General features: G+C 46.9%; 1 protein-coding gene across 1 annotated transcript in view; it reads right to left on the bottom strand.

The window, feature by feature from the left end:
* Nucleotides 1-2,885: 2,885 nt before the first annotated feature.
* Nucleotides 2,886-24,053, bottom strand: part of DYM (dymeclin) — a 490,131-nt gene continuing 468,963 nt past the window's right edge. The window contains exon 17 of the mRNA XM_042781387.1: nt 2,886-3,035. Coding sequence (XP_042637321.1) covers nt 2,886-3,035 — 150 coding nt within the window. The remainder of the gene's footprint in view (nt 3,036-24,053) is intronic.

Below are 24,053 nucleotides of genomic sequence, written 5' to 3'. Positions count from 1 at the left end.
AGGACAATTCTACGGCCCTACCAGTGGCTGGCTGTGTGTGGTGCAGTCAATGTGCTCATCTGCGTCCATCCAGAAGCATGTTGGAAGAAAGGCCTGACAATCTACTTTGAAAAACCAGCCACTGGAAACCTGGCGGAGCTGTCCACTCTGACATGCACGGGGTCTCCACGAGTCATAAACGACTCAACGGCCACTGCTTCACTGGCTGCCAGGGGCTCAGCTGCTCCATGAGACTTTTTCTTTTTCTCTTGGTTTAACTGAAAAGGAAGCAAATAAAAATGCCCCGGAAATGAAAGCTGTAAATCATTTCCACACAGAGGAAACGTCTAATTGCGACCTGAAATGATAATTATTTCCCCCTTTCGACTCAAAGAGATATGCCCTTTGTCTTCAAGCTGCTTTTTCTCCACAGCTAGACTAAGTAGAAGTCATTAATAACATACCGAATCTGCTCGTCTGTGAAGCCTGGTGCATGCGCATCGAGGTGAAATAGAAGAGTAGCTGTCCTCTGCCATTCATGGCAATAAGTCAGAGACTTGTACAGAACAAGTCTTGGTAGCAGCAAAAGGCAAGCTGGACATGCGCACTGGGTCTATCCACCTGCACAGTGACGGATCCTTCACGCGTCATTCATCCTCAGGAAATGGGGGGCACTGAATCGCTCAACATGGCCTTTCTAGCTGTGGTCCTCCATTTTGTGATGTATTGTAAATCACAGCCTCCGTGCCTGTCTAGGGCGGGATGTATCTTAAGTCCTGCCTGTGGTTTCCTTGAGGGCACCTATGTGGATGTGCTGGAGAAGGCTGCTCTCTCTGGCTCTGGATCCTGCATTTGCTTCGTCATCATCTCACCCCTGGACTTGAGACAGCAGCCTCATCAGCCCCTGCAAACACGTGGGGGAGAAGCCTCCAGCCCTACAGCTGACCCTCGGATGTGGGACTTGCCAGCCTCCTCACCTCCACCACTGCGTGGAGCCATTTCCTTGACAGTGAGCGAGTTCTGTGAGATGATGCAGTGAAATAAGGGCAAGAGGGAGAGGACTGAGAGGGGCAGGAGGAGGAGGAGTTGATGTTAGAGATGACAGAGTGGTACAGCAGTTTGGAAAAGTTGGACATTTGGGACATCTTTAGCCTCCTCACCTCACAGGGACCAGCCTTGTGCTGATCCTTTTAAAAGAAATTATTCGAGCAGGAAGACTCAGCGTCATTACGTGTCCAGATGTGGATAAGAAAACCATCTGACCTATTGGAAGGGTTACCCCAGGCCTTCAGCAGAGGGTAAACCACAGCGGTGCGGACTAAACCTTTGCAATATACTTAACCTTCACAGAGCCTGGTGGGACTTCCACGGCCCTCCTAGGGCTCTCCAGATGTGTGTCTGGTCCCAGGGCTGGAGGAGGGGGCCTCATATCGATGATGGCGATGGCCCAGGCTGACCTGGGTTTCTAGCCCCAGGGCTGGGGCCGGGAGAAGCGACTCCCAACAGAGGGGAGGCGATGGCAGGTGCTCATTCTCCGTTGGGATTACGTGCTTCCCACATGGAAAGCAGATGCTTTTGTGTCTCCGAGGATGAAACCAGGCCCCTCATCGAGCCTGAAGCGGGGCCAGCTGTGGCGCAAAGGGCAACAAGAAATGTCGGTCCCACTCCACTTGGCAGCCCCAGTGTGCTTCCTTCGGTCCCAGAGGGTCCCTCCTCCAGCCCTGGGACCAGACACATATCACACAGCCCCAAAGAGTGGAAAATCGTAAACGCAGAGGATAACGTGTTTTTCATCTCACGTGGAATGCTGTATTAATCCAAGTGGTCTCCTTTCTTATTATTCAGATTGAAGGAGTAAGATTGCTCTCAAACTAAGCTCCTTTCCATAATACAGAGTAGATTAACTTAATTTGTGCTAGACTTCAATTTAATTTCAGCTCCAGCTCAGAGGCCAAATCCCCAGAAATGCTCATCTGGGCTTTGCAGGAAAGAGCTATTTTCTTTCTTTGAGGGAAGGAGGTAGCAGGTTTAAAGGCTAATATAAACCACCCAGGCGTCCTGTTGTTTTTGTTGTTATTATGTGCTGTCGAGTTGGACCTGACTCATAGCGACCCTCCCTTGAGTTACCGAGGCAGTATCACTACGGAAGTAGATTGCCCCATCTTCCTTCCGAGGAGTGGCTAGTGGGTTTGAACCGCCAGCCTTCTGGTTAGCAGTCAAGTGCCTTAGGCACTATGCTACCAGAGCTCCCCCCAGATATCCTAGTGTTTATTAAATTGTGAGTCCTCCAGCAGGCAGTCACATAAGCAATAAACACACACACACACACACACATAGTTTCCTGGTGGTACAGTGGTTAAGTACTCAGCTACTAACCAAAAGGTTTGAACCCACTGGCTGCTCCACAGGAAAATGAGGTGGCAGTCTGCTTCTGTAAAGATTTACAGCCTTGGGAAACGTATGGGGCAGTTCTATTCTGTCCTACAGGGTCGCTACATGATCACATTAACAGGAAGCACGCTCGCCCCCTCCAGACAAAAATAAAATCTCAATCATCCCAGAAAAGAGAAGTGGATACTGGTGACGTGTGAAGCATGAGGTACCTGGGAAAGCACTAGAGTTTCTGGTGAAGGAACGAGGCTGTGCACTGAGTAGTGGGTTTTCATGTTTATTATTGTCGTGTGTGTCCCCCCGCCCCCTTCTGTACTACAATCGAAGCTGAGTGATCTACTGCCAATGGGCGCAGATTCGCCAAATCAAAGTGGCAAGGGAAGCGTGCTTTGTGTAATCCTCTTTGGAGAAGACACACGAGGCAACGTGTCTGCTACTTCTGTTCCCCAGGGAGAAATAACTAGAAGAGCTGCTTGGCTGGAGAGTGGGCCAGGGTGGGAGGTGGCAGCTGGCCCTCAGTCGGAATCCATCGTGAACAGCTGGATGTCCTGGGGGTTCCAGTACAGGCCTGCGGCAGAGTTGTAGACCAGTGACCAGACGTAGGGGATAAAGAACTCCTCGGGCTGCTCCTCTTCCACGTATTTGAATTTCAGTTCTGGAAATTTCTGCAATGAAAAAAGATGATTTTATAATTTCACAGTTCCCTGGAAAAGCAAAAGCAGCAACAGTTTACAAGCTACTAATTGGTCAAAGGGCCCGAGTGCCTGGCTCTAAAGCATTTTCACCTTCAAATGACTCCTAGGGAACGGTAAGCAGAAAGAGCCCTAGCACTATTGGAGCTGGTCAGCCAGGGTCCACTGGCGACAGGATGCTGGGCCGAGGGACCCGAACAGGGGTAGAGGTAAGGGCAGAAACATCACAGCTGGGCCACGGCCCCCGATGCATGCTCAGGCCAACCCTACTGTACAGCGCTCAGGGCTGGTTCTTCTGGAGAAGCCGGGTCAGGGGTCAGGCCTTCTGGAGATGAGGACTTCCGTTCACAGTTCCTGACTTTCAATGGAAAGGACAGGAACGTGCCCCCAGCGAGATGTCAGTCACCGTCTGGGGCAGGCCACGTGCGGCCAGACCTCAGCCTTGGCCTTGCCCTTCTTGAAGGCAGGTGGCCCTGCACACGCTTCCGGTGGCCTGAGTCTGCATTCCTGTCGCGGCCGTGAGAGGGGGCAGGCCTTCAGCCACCCCGGATGGCACTTACACTGCAGTGCTTCACCTGGACTGGGGCACCGGCATGTGCTAGCTCTACTCCTGACCTACTTCCCATCAGGGCAGGGGACATGCGTCTTCTTTCAGCAGCAAGCTTGAGTCCACGAAAGGCCGCTTGTCAAAGTGACTGTGACTGGCTTCAGCTTGGTGACCTCTCCCCCAGAAGGGGTGGGACGAGCTGTCCGGAGAGGAAGGGGACAGGGGAAGGCTGAGGGGAGAAGACAAGCATCACTGTATGTGGCGGCACAGCCTCCCTCCTGCGTTTATCACATCACACTGGGATGTGTGGCCCTGAGGGCAGAGATCCCCTTTAATCTGTTTTGTTTGCTGCTGTATCCAACAAGGCCACCAATGAATGAAACACACCCATCAACCTTATGTGGAGGACTGACTAGGCCCAGACACATGAGTAAGTGCTTCATGCATATTATCTTACTTAATCTTTCTTCTGTGAATCATTCATTCATTGTATCCACGAGTGTCTGCTACTCAGGGCCAGACAGGCACTGCGTGTGCCAGGGGCTAGGGACATGAAGGTATAGCAGCCATGAAACAAGCTGTCCTTGAAGAGGTGCATTCTTGTGGGAGACGGAGACAGTCAAACAGCAGCAGCAGCAGCAGCAGCAGCAACACAGTTCTAACACAGCAGCGAGAAAGGGAAGGATGAGACTCAGACGCTCCAGAGGCCTGGAGGCCCAGGCAGCAGCCGGAGGCAGGGGGAGTGCTCCCAGGAGGGAGCGGCTTGGAGGGAAGGCCTGTGGGTGCAGCAGGAGGCCCATCACACTCAGGGTCGAGGAGGGCTGCTGCTGCTGTTGTTGGTTGCTCTCAAGTTTTTCTGACTCATGGTGACCCCGTGTGTGCAGAGGGGGACTGTCCACGGGGATGTCAAGGCTGTGACCTTTCAGAAGCAGACTGCCAGGCCTGTCTTCTGAGTACCTGGGTGGGTCTGAACTGCCAACCTCTCAGCCAGTGGTGCAATGCTTACTTTTTGCAGCACACGGGGGCTCCTGAGAAGGGGGTTGGAGGGAGAGTAAACGGTGGTGGGCAGGGCTAGAGCTGGGGAGGCCAGAGCCTTGAGAAGAACCCCGGACTCAGTCCTAAGGCCCTGGAGGCCTCTACAGGCTGAAGAAGCACAAGGACGTCAGAGCGGCCCCCGTAGGTGACCCCTCGCTTGCAGTGTGGGGGTGTGGGAGGTCAGGGCTGGAGGCTGGGCAAACGGGCCTGAAAGGCAACACATGTCGGTGGAGAGAAGTGCGTGGATTTAAGAGATATCTAGGAAAGAGAATCAATAGAACTTGTTCATTTTATCATTTGAAATGATAAAGATAAGGTAGCAGACTAAACAAGAGGCCCAAAGTAAGGGGGAGCTAGGGTCTGAATCTACCTTTGTCTGATTCCAAGGGTTTCTGGCACCCATTCAACTCCCTAAGAGTCGGATACACGTGCCTTTCCCCAGCCCTGGGAACTCACACTTTTAAGTGGTATCTTGGGTCTTCTATGCCAACCTGGGCAGTCCCAAGTACTGGTCTCCCAAGTGAGGAGCTTACAGTGTGGGAGTCAGGGGAGACAGACACACCTCATACATGCACGCACAGAGTTACAGCATTTTTAAACATTTACAATAACGGAGAATAAACATCTAAGTGGTGATCAGAGAGGGGCAAGGTTAACAGGAAATGCTTTGGGGGAAGATGAACTCTGAGAAAAAACCTTGAAAAAGTGTGCAGGAATTCCTGGGGGAGGGCTTTGTCATTGATGTTACTTCTCCAGACCAAGTCACTGCAGACAGCACAGCCCACCTGTATGGCTTTAGTGAAAACCAATTCCCTACATCCCGGCTCCCAAAACAGTATTTAAACACAGGTCTTACGTTGTTGTTGTTAGGTGCCACTGAGTCAGTTCCAACTCACAGCGACCCTGCACACGACAGAATGAACCACTCACTCCCTGACCTTATGCCACCCTCACAGTCACTGCCAGGTTGGAGCCCACTGATGCAGCCACTGTGTTGATTCATTTCATTGAGGGGCTTCCTCCTTTTAATGGACACCAAGTTTACCAAGCATGATGTCCTTCTCCAGGACTGGTGCCTCTTGATAACAGATCCAAAGTGCATGAAATGAAGTCTTGTCATCCCCACTGCCAGGGAACATTCTGGTTCTATTTCTCCCAGGACAGATTTGTTCATTCTTCTCACAGTCCATGGTACCTTCAATATTCTTCCCCAAAACCACAGTTCAAAGGTATCAACTCTTCTTTGGTCTTCACTGTCCAGCTTTCATGTGTATATGAGGTGACTGAAAATACCATGACATGGGTTGGGGAACCTTTGTCCTCTAGGTGACATCTTTGCTTTTTAACACTTTAAGAGCTCTTCTGCAGCAGATGCATGCAACGCAGTACATTTCGTAAGTGGCCCAAACCTTAGCATCACCTACCCTTACAGCCTCTCATATCCTCTCCCACTCCATTCCTCAGTCCCCTTCTCCAAATTCTTCTGGTTTAATGAAAATCCAAGCCTTTCCAGGCTCCTGGTGTTCCCAATCAGTTCTGTATTAGCATCTGTGTAGGTTAAGAGTCAGGCTGTGTGCTGATGGTAATGTTAACGACTGCAACTTATAATACGACTTCTCTAAGCGGGCTCTAGGGATGCGGCACTACCCCTACCATGTGCTGACATGAACTTGGGTCCCCTGTGTCCTCCCTTGTCATCCTTTCACGCAGTCCGTTGACTCACTCCCACCCTAACCTCAGCATTCTCTGGGTGCACTGGAACTACCCAAACAGGCAGGTCGCCTCCTACCTACTGAGTCTCCTTGAAGTTTGTGCTGCTTCTGGCCTGGCAGGGGACTCTAAGGAAGGACAGGGTAAGTGGAGATGGCAGTAAGTCTTTGTCATGGAGTCAGATGTCTTATAGGCAGCAGCAGCTCAATGAGATTCTTTCCATTGGCAGCCACAAGGTGTGGCTGGTAGCTACCATAATCTCTGCACCCCAGGCGCCTGGGAACTCCACCAGAACAGGAGGGCCAATCAGCAGTGTCTTGGCTGAGACCAGTCTCGGCAACCCCAAGCAGCAGAAGACAAAGTGCAGGCACAGAGGGCTAAGTGCCTGGTTCAAGGTCACACAGTCCATTAGAGACGCCGTCAGGTTGAAAGCCTAGTCTGACTGAGTGTGCAGCAATGCAATGCAATGCACTGCCGTTGAGCCAGATTGGACTCATAGCCACCCCTCCTTGGGTTTCCAAGGTAGTATCACTACAGGAGTAGATTGCCCAACCTTTCTTCTGAGGAGTGACTGGTGGGTTTGAACCGCCAACCTTCTGGTTAGCAGTCAAGTGTCTTAGGCAGAGTCAGTGTGAAGAGACATCAGCACTCTAGCCACCTGCCATGGATTCAAGTGTATAAATCCAAACCCCTATACCTGTGGTAGGAGCTCTGGTAGCATAGTGCCTAAGGTACTTGACTGCTAACCAGAAGGATGGCAGTTCAAACCCACTGGCCACTCCTCGGAAGGAAGATGGGGCAATCTACTTCCGTAGTGATATTGCCTTGGAAACCCAAGGAGGGGGTCACTATGAGTCCACACATAACACCACCACCACCATACCTGTGGTTATAATCTCATCTGGGAATATTTTTTTTTGTGTGTTATGTTAAGAGCCTGTATCAGTGTAGGGTGTGTTTTAAACTGATCACTGCTGCGATATAACAAGAGCAGACTAGGACAGAAGGACAGACGAGCCGGCAGGGATGGGGAAGACAAATGCCAGACCACACGATCACCAAGGAACCAAGGAACAAGGACCTTTCCTCAGGGCCAACGCAGAGAGCCTTCCTCTAGCACAGACACTGAATTTGGACCTCTAGCTTCCTACCTGTGAGAAGACAGATTTCTGTTTGGTAAAGTTACCCATGTGTGGTACTTCTGCTGTAGCCGCACTAGAGAACTAAGACACCCCCCGAGGACTCTGGCCACTCACCCAGGCGGCCTGCGACTGACTGCCTGGCCTTTTCACTGCGCAGCACAGAGCCCAGCCCGTTGCTGGGCCTTATCAGAGATGAGGCCAATGACTCCAAAGCCACGTGATGTCAATAATCAAGAAAGGAAGGGGGCTCCATTTCAATAAGAAAAGGTGCTTACCCATAAATGGAATCAAAGTCCTAGTTCTTGGAGCAGCCTCAAGGTCAGCCAGCCTCTGACCCTGACTCTGAGGGCTGGCTATGGTGATCTGACAAGGTCAGGGTCCCTGCAACTTCTGCCAGTGGGAACGGTAAGAGCCTAAATTTCTTTGCTTTCTTTTTTAAATTTGGCAGACTTTATTTGGGATAAGTCAGCTTCCCCTTCTCCCAAAACATCTATTTATTTATTTATTTTTTATCGTGATCTGGGTTAAAGTTTACGGAGCAAATTCATTTTCCACACAGTAGTTCATACACATTTTGTTCCATGACACGGACTGCAATTCCTCATAATGTAACAGATTCCTGCGCAAACACTGCCCTTCTGTTATCCCATGATTGATTGTGCTAAGGAGTGTATCTACCTGCTGTAAATGTTCACCCTACATGCCTGCCTATTGTTTGGCTGGAAGCTACAGGAGTGAGTTCAATGCCAGACCTGAAGGGTAACTAGGGGCCATAGTCTCTGGGGGTCTCACCAGGCTCTATTAGACCAGCAAACCTGTTTTGTTTTTTTTTTTTTTTAAATGATTTTGAGGTTTTTTCCACATTGTTCTCCCACTCTATCCAGGATCTCCTGCACTGATCCCTTTCTCAGTGGTTGATGGTGTTAGCTGAGCACCATCTAGTTCTTCTGGTTCTCATAGTCCACTAGTCCCCTTGGACTAATTGTTCCCATGTGTTTTTGGCTTTCTTCATTCTTCTTTGCTTTGGACAAGGAGAGACCCATTGCTGCATCTAGATGGCTGCTTGCAAGCTTTTAAGACCTCAGTTGCTAATCACCAAAGAAGGATACACAATAGTGTTTTTGTGTAGTATGTTATACCAATTGAGCTCGATGTCCCCTGTGACCGTGGTCCCATGCTCGCAGGTCCAGCTACTCACTCCATCAGGGAACAGCCTACATTTCTATGAAATGAGGCATGAAGGTGAGCTTGTTGTTGTTAGAAGAAGAAATGACTCAGTGACATGGAGCCTGTTCTCCATCCAGAGACATATTTGGGGGCTTTCCTGAGTATCTTAGGAAGGAATGTGAGGTAACTGATCTGAGACAGCTTTCTGTGCTTCTAAGAAGGGTGGAGTGGGACAAAAGACCAGCAAACTTTAAATTGGACTCATAAAGACTTCTTCCAATTGAACGGAAGACGCTCAGGCAGGAGCCACTCAGTGGTCTGGCACTTAGGTTACCTGCCCCTGAGGCTGGGGAAATTCTGATGATAATTCAGGTGGAAAAACTGAGTTACATCCCTGTAGCTTCCAGCCAAATAACAGACAGGCATATAGGCTGAACATTTACATCAGGTAGATACACTACTTGGAGTGATCAATCATGGGAGAACAGAAGGGGAGTGTTTGCACAGGGAGACAGCTCGGGGGGCAGGAATGCATGGCAGGGAAGAGGTAACTATGAGGAGGAAGTGGGAAGAGAACTGTTACGTTGTGGGGAATTGCAGTCAGTGTTATGAGACAAAATGTATATGAACAACTGTATGGAAAATGAATTTTCTCTGTACACTTCCACCCAAAGCACAATAATTTTTTTTTTTTTTTAAAGTAGTGAGTTAAAGAGTGCCCCTCAGAGCATCCAAGGTGGGTCTAGGAGAGGCCCAATCAGAAAGCACCTGGCCCTCCCTATGACTGCCTTTCCCTATCACCTGGTAAAAGCAGAGGTGAAAATGTCTCATTCTTAGTTTGGCTAAAGTTTCTGGTAAAATAATCATTCACCTCACCATCTGCAAAAGCCAAGGATACCTCTTACCAACCCAGAAATGCTTTCTCGGATCTTAAAGTAATAACCATGGCTTTCAAATGTAATAAATAAGACCCCAGTGTAGGGGAATACCCAAAGTGGCAAGGATATCCTGCTAACAAAAGAATACTAAATTTATGGAATAGTATACAATACTATGGCAGGCCATTAATTCAAGTCCATTGAAAGTCCCCAGGTCAGCAGAGTATGGCAGCCTGCTGAACAACGACATGGCTACATGCAGGGTTCAAGTGTGCCATAAGCTACAGACCATTCCCAAACCACACCAAACCATATGGTTTGGTAACATCGGGACCGTGTCTTTTTACTTGTCAACCTTGGGCTTGTCAGACTCAGCAACCAGCAGCTGTCTGAGTGAAGAAAAGCCTCTAGCTCCAGTGGACCGGGAGCAGGACCCCAAGGTTGAGGTGCTTTCACCCAGTTCCTAGAGCCTGACACTTATATATGGGAAGCAAACCACATACCCAAAGGCAGCTACTCAGCTGCTCATAGTAGATTTCAACACGGAGTTGATTACCAGTCTTATCATGGGGAATACTACATCGAGCTGCCCAGCCACTCAACCATGCCTAGCCAAGGTGACACACAAACTTAACCACCACAGGGACACAGTGAGCAAGTGGTAGAGCCAGAAGCTGAACAAAACTCATACCTTCCCCAAGGTCAACAGGTAAACTTGGGTGTGATCATCTTTATAATGTCTATACTGCTGTATCTTTCTCCTGCAGAGCAGCTGGTAGGTTCAAACCACCAACCTTTTGGTTAGCTGCCAAGTGCTTTACTCACTGAGCCACCAGGGCTATATGAACATTAGGTTTCCACATCTTTCAAGGCATGGTAACAAGCTTCAAACATCTCTCCAGTGTTCCCTACCATTATATCACTTCATTGTTGTGCCTGAATTCCCTCCCCTATGAGATGATGATGGGATTGATCTCTCGCCCCCTGTTCTCACTCTGGAGTCTAAATGGCCCCAAGCTTGGGGTTAGGGAGTCTTAGTTCTGTCTTGGCTCAGCTACTGGCAAAATTGGGTCACAATCTACTTCCGTATTGATACTGCCTCGGAAACCCAAGGAGGGGTCGCTATGCTTGTGTAAAATGAAGGCCTTTTGAATGGTTTCCAGTTGTGACTGGGTGTGGTTCTGGGAGATGACCCTCAACTAAAAAAACTCGCTGCCTCTGAGTTGGATCCAACTCACAGCGAGCTCTCCTTGGGTTTTCCAGGCGGTATCACTACGGAAGTAGATCACCCAATCTTCCTTCTGCTGAGTGGCTGATGGGTTTGAACTACCAACCTTCTGGTTAGCAGTCAAATACCTTAGGCACTGCACCACCAGAGCTCCTGTGGTTTTGGGAAATGACGCTACTAAAGTCTAAATGTTCTATTCTTCGCTATGCCTCCCAGGCTCTGCTGGGTCATTCTGAAGAAAGGGTTGAATGCTCTGGGCCTGGGCTCAGCTGCCACCTTAAAGTCAAGCTTCTACTAATTTTTATTTAGCCAGGCTTCACCTGATGACAAGCTGGGTGGAGAGGGGTAAGTATTTGAAGCAAAGTGGGTTGACAATAGATTGTTTCAAAGGCAAAACAAATAAACAAACAAACAACCCCTCAGTACTTAAAACCAAGACAAACACGAGGCGGCCGTGGTTGAACAGCTCTGTGGCTTGAGAGCTCACAGCCAAGTGGGTTGAAGGCCCAGGTTTGGCCTCTGTTTGTGCTGGCTGGTTACGGCCTGACCCCTCCCACACACTGGGTTCCTAAATCGGCTGTCTCCTGCGTGTGCATCACTCATCGGTCACAGGGGGACCGAAAGATCAGTGCAAACATGGCAGCAGGAATGTATCTCTATTACCAGGAAAATGCTTGAACATGTAGACAGCACTTACGCGCATTCTAGAACCTACAAGTCCAGCTCCTTCTCTGCTGGAGGCAACAAGTTAAGATATTTTGGGGGCTGTTTGCTTGGAACTTTTCACTAGGTTCAGAAAGAGGAATAATTCATAAATGGCAAGAAAAACAAGAGCGTGTTCTCTAGGACTGGTCATACAACACCTGAAAGCCAACCTTGAAGGCACAAGGTGAAGAGCTTCCTTTTTCCTGCAATGTGTTGTTTTTAAGGCCAGTGTACTGGGTACATTTTAAAAAGGTGAATAATACGCAAAAATCATAAAAAGAATTCTGAAAATCTCACTCTGTTAACAGATTACCTATGCCTGTGGCCTCTGCATAACTAGCTGTGCCCTATCGGCATCTGATCCGACCTTTTCCATATCTATCTCTCTAACTAGCTATAGAAAGAGCCCAAATAGTTTGAGACTTAAATATGCATTTAAAAAAAACATATGATCTTTTAGTATGTCTTAGGAGTCGGAAGAACGAAGGAAAAGAAAGACAAAAGGCTTTACATCAGCACTGAGGACACTGGGGACATATTTTGTCAGGATTCAGTCCAAGCAATGCCATCATCTGAATGGCCAATTGATAGCCTGGAAAGCTGCTCTTTCCTTTGGGCTCATTTTCAAGCCACTGGAGGAGAATATCGTCACCCTGTGATGGCTCCGGGAAGTCAGCTTCCTTAACCTGAGAGCTTCCCACGGTTCACACAATCACAGTGCCTTCGGGGGCATTCTTCAGCCTTCCCAGCTCTGATGTCCGGCCAGCTCCTTTCTACCCACAGCTCCCCTCTCTTGGGCTTCTCAGGACCCCTTTGGGCTCTAGCCGGTGACTCTCAGGTGGACCTCCTTTGAGGATGACTAAGGCTCCGGAAAGGTGGAGGAAGGTGATCTGGACAGTTGGGGGTTTTGATTTGATAGTTAAAAGAATTCATCTGGAGCTGGCTAGCAGGGGGCAGGGTGCTGGTTACCTCAGACCCAGCTCTGTGCTTTCATTTCTCTCTCTCTCTCTCTGAGATAGTTGTCCTGTGACTCAGCTCAACAAGGAGAGAAAACCCATCTCCTAAGACTGGAGTTTGGTCTCAATCCAAAGCTACTTGCAACAATCCTGTTGTTTTGATTTTTAGAGCCAGAGGTAATGTTAGACTCTCGAGTTTGGCCAGAATGTTTTTATCAACTCCAGTGAATCAACCTACCACAGTGGGACATCCGGACGCCCATCTCTGAGACAAAGCAAAGGTCTGATTTAGTGGTTGAGACTTGGGTCTAACAAGCAGACCAAAAGCTTTGCAGACTGTCTCTGTCGTCAGTCATGTGATCTGATGAAAACTCACAGGAAGTTCAGTGAACAGATGTAGGGCTCAACTGTAATAATTTTATTACCACAAAAGTTCAATGGCGTTTTCCCTCTTCCACCTAAATATTATACAGATAGCATCAGAAACTCTAGCAAGCACCTGGCGTAGCTCCAGAGTTTAATGTAATTTAAAATCAAACAACTACATAGCACATCATTTTTTTTTTTTTTTTTGAAGACCATATTAAGGCCTCTGAAGAGACAAGGAGGTGGGTGATCCCCAAGAGTAAGGCAGCCCGAGTAACTGCTGGCAGATGGTGTGGGTCAGGATTGATTAGGTTAGTTATTGTAAGCAGCACACGTAGGGCTTGTGGTCCTTCTCAGATGAAAAATAAACTAGGTTCAAGATCCTGCCATATGATAGCAAATCAAACTAAATCCACTGCCATCAAGTTGATTCTGACTTACAGAGACCCTACAGGACTGAGTAGAACTACCCCATGAGGTTTCCAAGGCCAGCAACCTTTATGGAAACAGACAGCCTCATCTTTCTTCCACGGAGCAGCTGATGGGTTTGACTCAAAGACCTTTTGGTTAGCAGCTGAATGACTTAACCACTGTGCCACTAGAACTCTCTTAAGATAGCAAGTAAGCAGTTATATATGGCCAACTTTTTCTTTTTTCTTCTCCAAATCCAGGGGCAAAATATAAAATTTGGGGAGTCTTCAGCCTCCCTGTCATCCCTCCCTCCACATACTAATGCTGTTTCACATTGGGTCCTTCAGTGATGGGTCCATAAACTAAAGGTTAGTGAGTACCAACAATGTATCAGGCATTGTGTGCAGGGCTGTAGAGGACAGACAGGAAGAACTGTAGCTCAGGGTGTGTGATTTAGTATGATGAACAAGAACTGGAGGGAGCATGAGATAAAACAGAGAAAGACAGTACCACCACAGGCTCCCCTCACACTCATCTGCCCTCCACCCCAGAACCAGCTAAAACTAGGGTTGGAGGATTTCAGGGCAAACTGTGAGAGTAATAATGAACTGACAAATCGGGACACATCTATATGATCAATTCACATAAATTATTTCCTAAACAAGACTGGATTTCAGGTTCTCCATGTGTAACAGAGTGAGTTACGTATCAGATATTATTACTTAACTAACAAAGAGGAGGTAAACACTGGTCTATGAGTAGTAAGAGGTGCTTGGGTGACACAAATGGTTTGCTCTCATCTACCAACCTCTTTAAAGTGCTGAAGAGCAAAGATGCCACCTTGAAGGCTAAGACGCACCTGACCCAAGCCATGGTATTTTAAATTGCCTCATGTGCTGGACAATGAATAAGGCACACCAAAGAAGAGTTGATGCCTTCGAATTGTGGTGTTGGCGAAGAATACTGAAAATACCACGGACTGCCAGAATAGTGAATAAATCTGTCTTGGAAGAAGGGCAGCCAGAAGTCTCCCTGGAAGCGACAATGGCCAGACTTCGTCTCACCTACTTTGGTCACGTTGTCAGAAGGGACCATTCTCTCAACAAGGATATCATGCTCAATAAAGCGAAGGGACAGTGAAAAGAGGACGCTTCTCAACAAGCTGACTGACATGGTGGCTGCAGCAATGGGCTCAAGTATAGTAGGGACTGTGAGGATGGTGCACAACTGGGCAGTGCTTCGCTCTGTTGTATACAGGGCACCTATGGGTTGGAGCCAACTCAATGGCACCTAACAACAACAACTACTAACTGAAAGGTTGGTGGTTCCAGCCCACCCAGCAGCACCATGGGAGAAAGGCCTAGTAATTTGCCTAAGGCACCTGACTGCTCACCAGAAGGCTGGCGGTTCAAACCCACCAGCCACTCCTCGGAAGGAAGGTTGGGCAATCCTACTTCTGTAGTGATACTGCCTCAGAAACCCAAAGAGGGGTCGCTATGAGTCGGGGCAGACTTGACGGCACACAACAACAACAACAACAATAACATAAAGATTACAGCCAAGAAAACCTTATGGGTCAGGTCTACTCTATGCCACATGGGGTCACCATGAATTGGATTAGACTTAGTGACAATGGATTTGAGGATTTTTTTGGTATGAATAAAAACAAAGTATTTCTATTTTATGTGACCTAATTTAAAAATGAATGAAAAACTCACTGTAATATATAGAAAATTATAAAGGGACACTTGTTAGAAGCAAGTTACCAGTTAATACAAAGCTACAATTAAGACACACACAATGAAGACAGTTACAAATGTACTGCCATGGCTGGCCATGCACAGGGTGCCTCGGGGACACTTAACACAAAAGAAGAGTAGTTACAAGGTGAGCACACAATTCTGAAAGCTCAGGCCAGGCAATCTGAGCTTTCTTCTCCCTCAGGAAACTGCCCTGCCTCCTGAGTGTCTACGAGTAACACTAGCGAATTCTGTAACTGATGGCAAAAAGACTCTCAGAACAAATACAAAGGACACAGTACAAGGCTGAGTCACCCTCATGAATTTGCCACAAACTTCTTATCAGTTCATCAGCCAGACTTCGAAACCCACTAGAGTCTGAAGCCAGAGCAAATGTCCCTGTTAGACTCCTCACTCATGGGGAGGAGAGACACTATTCTTTGTCTTCATTTAAAAATTTATCTTTATTTTCTGAAGGGTGGTGGTGAGTTATAGAGGTGATGAAAGTAAGGAGCAGCTATTCCCCTGCTGCATGGGAAGTCTGCAAAGAGCCTGGACAGAAGGACAGCGTTTCACCCTGTGGGGACAGAGCTGGCAGCGGGGAGAGGGCTAGCCTTCCAAGTGGAGAGACCCTCATGAGCAAACAGGCAGAGGCTGAAAAGTCTGGGAATGGGGTCTGGGAATGGCAAGCAGCGTGGTACAGCCCGCGTGGAAAGTCTGTTCTCTGAGCCCAGAGTTGAGAGACTTGGTTGAGGACAGAGATGTAATTAAAGTCACCAGCGCTGAGGCTGCTGCGTTGTGTCAGCTCCTCCGGAAAACTGAACTGCACCGTTGCCTCAGACCACCTTCTGCTGGGGCAGATCAATTCCAGTGCAGGAGGCTGGGAGGAGGCGAACATGCCGATTCCAAGGTACGGGATGAGAAGCAAAAGCAGAGCAGGGACTCTTGTAAACTTCTGCAGAATTTCTTTTGCTAAAAGCTGACCTGGGGGGGGGGCACAAGAAATGACTGGCATCGCTTGCCCTTCTGTAGATAAAGTGGTGGGGCTCGTCCTTGTGGAGAGGACCCAGAGAGCTGGCAGGGAGAGTGAGAAACCAGGAAGTAAATACTTTACCATGAGGTAAAATGCTAGTCAGAACACAAGCTGCATGAGGAACAGTGGGTTTTGCTTTTTTCCCACTGCTGTGTCCCTTGGTGCTCAGAATACTGCCAGAGGCTTAAAAAATATCTGATGAAAGAATGAATGAACAAAGGGACACAAATGGTGGAAAACCCCAAGTTATGGAGAGAGAGCTTGGGAAAATGAGTCCTGCACATGAGGTGAGCTAGTGGAATAACTTTCCAAAGTTATGTGGGAGAACATGAGCAGCCATATTAAGCCTAAGGCACGTGGAGAAGTGATTGAACTCTTTTACTTAGAATTTTGGGGGCAGCACTTGTATTAAACAGATTAATTTACTTCTCAAATTTACTGCTCTCCTTGTTACCACTATCCTATTCTCAATTACTTAGGAAGATCTGCTTTATGGATAATGGATAATGTTGCTATAAATGGTTACTGCTATATTTTATATTTCACTATATATCTAGTAGGAGCTCTGGTAGCTTAGTGCCTAAGGCATTTTACTGCTAACCAGAAGGCTGGAGGTTCAAAGCCCCCAGCCATGCCTTGGAAGGAAGGTTGGGCAATCTACTTCTGTAGTGATACTGCCTCGGAAACCCAAGGAGGGGTTGCTGAGTCGGATCTGACTCAACAGCACATAACAACAACAACAACAACAACAACATTTAGCTAGTTGGGAGCTCTGGTGGCGTAGTGTCTAAGGCATCTGACTGCTAACCAGAAGGCTGGCAGTTCAAACCCACCAGCCACTCCTCAGAAGTAAGACTGGGCAATCTACTTCCAAACACAAAGCACCTCGGAAACCCGTGGAGGGGTCAGTATGAGGTGTAATTGCCTCAACGGCAGTGAGTTTGGTTTGATATATATTTGGTTATGGAAAATGAAGTGAACTTATTAACATATGAGTTATAGCCACGGACCAGACTGATGCATAACATGTATACTGAGAGAAGTTCCGTTTTTAATGAGTTCTTTACCTTTTATTTTTGTCTAGGATGTTTAAAAAAAAGGTCTATGGCTTCAAGATGTAACAGCTAAGCCCTAACTCCTATATTGTGAGAATCTTTCTTACGTACTATTTTTTTTTCACATCAATTTATAAACTAGTTAGAGACATGGGGTGGGGAAAGATTCTGAATCATGTTTAGACACATTTTGGCAGAACGAGGATCTTTGTCATGTCTGAAGTGTTAATGCTGGGAGTTATGTGTGGAATGACATCCAGGGGTCTGTGTAGACGAGCGCAGACTCCTATCAGAGGTGTCACTGGCCTGCTTCAGCCCAGGATGGTGTGCACCGAGTAAGGGAGAGTTTGGGTAAAACGTGAGAAAACACCTTTTTGCCCCAGTATGTCCATCTGGAAAGAGAATTCCAACTAAGACAAATATGGAGATAAGAAATTGTTCTTAATTTCTTAAGATCTATCTTTGTAGAACATTCTTAAAATTTAAGACATTTTTCAGGCCTCCAAGGGACGCCACACATTGTTAGAAAAGTCATGCCTTAGTTACTCCTTAGTGTTTTGGCCTTCTTGTGCTGCTCTGACAGAAATATACCACAAACAGGGCTTCAACAAACAGAAGTTCATTCTCTTATAGTTTAGGAGGCTAGATGCCCGAGTTCAAAGCGCCAGCTCTAGGGGCTGGGTGAAGGCCCCTTGACCTTGGGCTTCAGCTCTGCCTCTTGCTCCTGGCCCAATGAAGCTGGAGGCATCTCTTAACTCAGGCAGCTGCTGGCTGCTGAGGCTGACAAACCTAAGGTTGACAAATAAAATGGCACAGTCCTGAGATTACCAAACAACATGTCAGGCTGCTGAATGAAGATTTGGCTACATGCAGGGTCCAAGCATGCCAAAAAGCTCCAGAGACATTTCTCAATGCTTCTTCTTATATACTGGAAGTAGACCACATGCCTAATCTCATCATGGGTGATAACTACATCCAAACTGCCCAGCTACTCAAAACTGGGCCCAGCCAAGTTGACACACAACTAATCTACCACACTTAGCAAGAAGCAAAAACTAAGCTTTGATAATGAACATTCTAGTATGTCCATTCTACAGAGAGATTTTGTTTTCCCTCTTTGCGTATGGACAGAACAATCCACTCAAAATATTTTGTGAAAAGCTCTGTAGTTGCTAAGCCAATGATGTTTCTCTTCAAACTATTCTGAGAAAATAATATTTAAATCCTCTAATTTTAATGCAAGCATCTTCTAACCTAATGGACTTAGTCCAGTCTTAACACTTCCTCTGGCTGCATTTCCCAGGGGCCTACACATGATCCACTAGTGGGTCAGCCACACGTGTGGCTTTCCTGCCAAAGCAACAGTCCTGGACCTGAGGTTATTCCAATGTGTGTTATCAATGAATTTGGCATAGTGCCTAAGGCATTTGATTGCTAACCAGATGGCTGGAGGTTCAAACTCACCAGCCACTCCTCGGAAGGAAGGTTGGGCAATCTACTTCCGCAGAGATATCGCCTTGGAAACCCAAGGAGGGGTTGCTATGAGTCAGATCTGACTCCATGGCAGTGGGTTTGGTTTTGGTTTTTGGAATACGATGTTTACTTCTTCACTGTCATAGGGACTGAGAGTGAATTAGTACATCTGGAGGAAAGGAACAGAAGCTGAATTCCCTAAGACATTCCTAATGATGCTATTTGCTGAAGAGTAGAATTGGGTATGAGGCGAATCCACTCCATTCAAGGATGCTACACTGGTGACATTCTACCTCACAAGGCTGAGAGGTAGAGCTCTCTAGAAGATGGGATCTTCCAGCATGTACACAACAGGTCCAGGTCAACTAGAAAATCCTTTATTACTTTCCTGAGCCGCCTCAATTCTAAGAAATCAGGGAATCACAGAACGTTCACACTGAAAGGGACTGAATGCTCTCCCACCTCCATATATTTATCCCTACCTTTTTAGAAAGAAGGAACAAATGAACACACAAAAGCTAACAAAGAAAAACATAGCAATTCTTAACCATCATAAGTTAATTGCAATTGATATTTATTTTTTTCAAGAAATTGTCCTAATACAGGGAGCTTTGGTGGCGTAGTGCCTAAGGCATTTGACTGCTAACCAGGAGGCTGATGGTTCAAACCCACCAGCCACTCCTTGGAAGGAAGATTGGGCAATCTTCTGTAGAGACAATGCCTCGGAAACCCAAGAAGGGGTCGCTATGAGTCAAACTGACTCGATGGCAGTGAGGATTTTTTTTTTTTTGGTCCTAATATATGTATATATAATCTACTTGTGTAAAGATTTGCAGCCTTGGAAACCCAACGGGGGTCACTGTGAGTCAGAATTGATAGCTGTGGGTTTTATGTGTGTGTGTGTGTATATATATATATTTTTAGAGCGAGAGAAGCTGGAACCTGTGTAAGGTGGAACCCTGTCACAGATGAAAACTCTATTATTTTCCTAATAAAGAGTGACAGAAAAGTGCTAAGAAAGTGCCCTGTCGAAGGGGAAAACTTGCAAGGTCCAGAAAGTCAAGGCAGTCCTGACGAGTTATGGCTTTCACAAGATTCACTGTATATGACTTCAGTCCAAAATGCTTTCAAATTCAGGCTTGTTCTATTTGGGTAAGAGATAACCACTCCCCACCCTCTGGAAAAAAATGCTACTGATGAATTAGTTGTGTTTCTATCCTCCTGAAGTAAGTGAACACATATTATTAAATTGATCCCAAAGACTGTGTTCTGTGTCACACTGTATGGTACGATCTCAGAGCGTTCTTCTGACTTGGAAAACAGCTATCAATGGGGAAAGGTTCCACTGGCTGAGAGGCTCAAGACAGAAGATACACAACAAATACATCACACAGAACTCATCCAAGCACAATGTTTCCAATTCTTCTCAGGAAACATGAGCAGGAAGACACAAAAAGCGAAGTAGGTGGTTGGGCAGATCACTGGAGGAGACAGGATAAGGAATGCACTAGCTCAGTGAAGGGACACAAACTAGTACCAAAAAAAAAAAAAAGCAGCAAAGAGGAGCCTGCCCTGCTACATATTAAACTCTAAAGCTGAAATAGTGGAGTGATGTAACTTCTCTCCCTCTAATTTGGATCCTAACAGGAGTATGTAATTTCCAATTTATACCTGCTATGTGGCACAGTGGTTAAAGCACTTTGCTGCTAACCAAAAGGTTAGTGGTTCAAATCCACCAGCTGCTCCATGGAAGAAAGGTGTGGCAGCCTGCTTCATAAAGATTTACGGCCTTGGAAATCCCATGGGGCAGTGTTACTCTGTCTTATATAGGGTCGCTATGAGTTGGAATTGGTGGCAATGGATTTTTTCTTCTTCTAATATTACAATTACAAGAGCCCTGGTGGTGCAACGGTTAAGTGCTTGACGGTCAACTGAAAGGCTGGTGGTGTGAACCTACCAGTGGCTCTGGGGGAGAAAAGACCTGGAGATGTACTCTGGGTCAGAAATGATGACACAACAACATAAAACAGTCACGGAAAACTAACCAAAAGGTCTATATGATAGAAAATAAGGTTGATATTGAAATAAGGTGATACTGCCTTGGCAACCCAAGGAGGGATTGCTATGAGTCGGGGCCGACTCGATGGCACATAACAACAACAACAACAAGGGAAGATAGGATCAATATTATTTTATAGTGTAGAAGAAGTAGTTGAGATTAAAGCTTCGAAAAGTTTTCATTTTGGAAACTTGAGATTTTAAAATATAAAAACATATCTGAACAAATCAAAGTATTTCCTTTAGGTACTATATTACATGAAGAATGCTGTGGCTTCCACAGTCACTGCACTTCCTCCTCTTCACTCCTCCCTTTCATCTAACCAGTGTGTTGTGTGAAGAACAGTGGGGTACCAACAAGTATACAGCAAACTTCCTACTCTTAAGGAGCTGAAACTACAGTAGAGAGAAAATGTAAATGCACAAACTACATATTTAAACAGTAATTGCATTAATACCAAGAAGAGTGATAAAGAATGTCATGGACTAAGTTGTGTCCCTCCAAAGTATGTGTCATTTGGAAGGGCCATGGTTCTCAGTGATTTGGCAGTTGTGTAAGGACATACTCGTTCCCCCACGATGTGATTTGATGTGATTAGCCAATCAGTTGTAAGGGAATCAGTGTGGGAATCAACACACTTACTCAAGTCACAGCCCTGATCCAATGCAAGAGGTGTGGCCTTCATCACCTTTTGTCTTATGAATTAAAAGGACAGAGAGGCAAGCAGAGGAGGAAGGACCTCAGTATCACAAGAAGAGCTGGAAGTGGAGTGTGTCCTTAAGACCCACAGTCCGTGCCCTGAAGCCCTTCTTGACCCAGGGGAAGACTGATGCCAAGACACATGGAGATCTCCAAGGGATGCCAGGCACAGATGTTGGGAGGAGACAAGGACTTTCCCCTGAACCCTCCCCAAGAGCTAGTGCCCTGAATTTGGAATTCTAACCTTCTAAATTGTGAGAGAGTAAATTTTTGTTTGTCAAAGCCAACCACTTGTGGTATTTCTGTTATAGCAGCGCTAGAGAACCAAGATAAACAGTAAACCACTGGAAGGCTTCCCAGCAGGGAGAGGTCAGTGAACACTAGGGCTGTCTGCACAGGTGGTGGGACAGGTGTGTCTAGGCTGTGCAGGACAGGTGGAGAGGGGGAGAGGAGGGCATTTCAGGCAGGGACAGGCAAAGCAGGAAAGAACAGTATGTTCTGGGGTGAGGAGCACAGAAGAGGCAAGGGAGCAGGCTGGGAGGTAGTGGGGGCTGAGGTTGGAAGAGTGGACTCCTTTAGAGACTGAATGGTATTTTATTTGTTTTTGGTACTCTTCAGACATGGGAGGAGGATGGCAGGGAGGCAATGGAGATGGGATAAGAGATAAGAGAGGTGATGATGTTTATTAAAAGGACTGGATGATGGTGATATGGTGATGGTGGGTGTGCATCACACATTTTCCCTCACCCAAAAGTCAAGCTGGAGAAATGGGCTCCCCAGACCAGGAGCGCAGGCATCACCTGGGTAAGTGCTTGTGCAAATTCTTGGGGCCCACATATTCTGTGATTTGGGAAGAGAAGGAGGAAAGAATGACCAGAAATGGAAGGCATTTAGATTCAGGAGGAGCTGTATGTGTGGGAGAAAGGTTCTCAGGAGTGCAGAGGGACTGAGACTGATGAGGTGCTAAGGCACCCCTGCACACTGGCCTTGGAAAGATTTATAGACACCATAAATTTAGTCCAATCCCCTAATTTGACACATGGGGAAACCGAGGTCTACAGGAACTATGATTTTGTTTAGGACTTATGGCTAAAATATGGCAGAAATCAAGTAAAAATCAAGTATTTGGGGCCTTGCTAGGCTGTCCTGTAACAGAGAGGCTGGGAACCACAGGCACGGAACCTGAGAACAAAGTGAAAGGGACCAGCAAGAAGAAACTCCGAAAACAAACTCACCGCCGTTGAGTCAGATCGGACTCAGCAACCCCTCCTTGGGTTTCCGAGGCAGTATCACTCAATCTACAGAAGTAGATTGTCCAGTCTTCCTTTGGAGGAGTGGCTGGTGGGTTTGAACTGCCAGCCTTCTGGTCAGCAGTCAAACGCCTTAGGCACTATGCAAGAAGGAAAACGTGAAAAATGGTGCTGCAAGACTAGCCAGAAGGTCCAAATACTGGTAAGAGCCTCCTAGTGCAGCTGCTATGCAAATCCCCTCGCAAACGATTAACTACTTTTATGTTACTATGATCTAGCTTCAAAGACCCCAGTTATTTTCTTAATAAAGAGTGACAGAAAAGTGGTAAAATGTACCCTGTCAAAATGGAAAACCTGCAAGGCCCAGAAAGATAAAGTCGTCCTGGCAGTACTGGTTTTCACAGGGTTCACTGTATATGACCTCAGCCCAAAATGCTTTCAAATTCAGGCTTATTCTATTAATGTGAGAGACATTCTGAACACATGGTGACAAGAGTGCTTTCTAAGCCACTGTGGTAAGATTTTCTTTGGTTTGAAGTTCTAAACAGATTGCCTGGGATTCTTTCCACAGCCCACCTCTTAATAGCTCAATGTCAAACTACACAGCTTCTCAAAAGTGCGGAGTGGCTAAATAAATAGGCAAATTGTTAAACATAAGTGCAGCAATTGGGTGAATCATTTAATTTTCTCTCTCAGACACAAGCCTTCCTGCAGTAAGAATGGGAAGGCAGAGAGTATGAGGAGCTGAAGGCAGCATGAGGAAACGGTTCCCTCAAGGGCTCCAAGAGACACCCTGGGAGGACTTCCATACAATGGTGAGCAAGCACCAAGGGGCTGACCATGACAGAAACAAGGGCTCCCTAAGGAGTGCCAACCAGTGACTATGTCGGTGCTGGTGCTGCCTCAGGCACAGAGATGACTCCAAGCCAAGCCAGCAGTGTGTGCTGGGCTTAGGCAATGAATGACTGGGAGGCTGCGGAAAGGTGGGGTGGGTCTCAAGTCAGTTATATTCATGTCTCTTCAGCTGTCACCCTCTGCTCTTATTTGCCTGAGATAGTGGCAGGGCTGTTAAGACTTCTTAGGGAGACTTCAAAAAAACCAAACCAACTCATTGCCATTGAGTTGATTCTGACTAACAGAGAGCCCCTTTGGGTTTCCAAGGTGGTAAATCCTTACAGAAGTAGATTGCCCAATCTTCCTACTGTGGACTGGTTGGTAGGTTTGAACTGCCAACTTTCTGGTTAGCAGTCAAATGTCTTAGGCACTACACCACCAGAGCTCCTGTAGAGACTTGAGAGTCACAAAATGGGCTTGGGGTCCTTCCTTAGTCTAGCACTGCCACAGAGCAAGTAAAGAGCCCAGGAAAAAGAAAAAAAAAGGGTATTTTTATTGTCAACATTATGGCAAAACTCTGCTTTTAAAAGCCAATGCAGGCTGTTCCGGCAAGATGGCGGACTAGGCACAAGGACTGCACAGATGCTCTTCAACAAAGAAAAGGGAAACCAATTAACACAGACACAGAAGATAATCTTGGACCC

The sequence above is a fragment of the Orycteropus afer genome, unplaced genomic scaffold (genome assembly GCF_000298275.1).
Source record: "Orycteropus afer afer isolate SDZICR_OR568_19922 unplaced genomic scaffold, OryAfe1.0 scaffold00113, whole genome shotgun sequence".
Taxonomy (NCBI): Eukaryota; Metazoa; Chordata; class Mammalia; order Tubulidentata; family Orycteropodidae; genus Orycteropus; species Orycteropus afer.
Note: the sequence above shows the minus strand (reverse complement) of the source record. Positions and strands in the feature narration are given on the sequence as shown.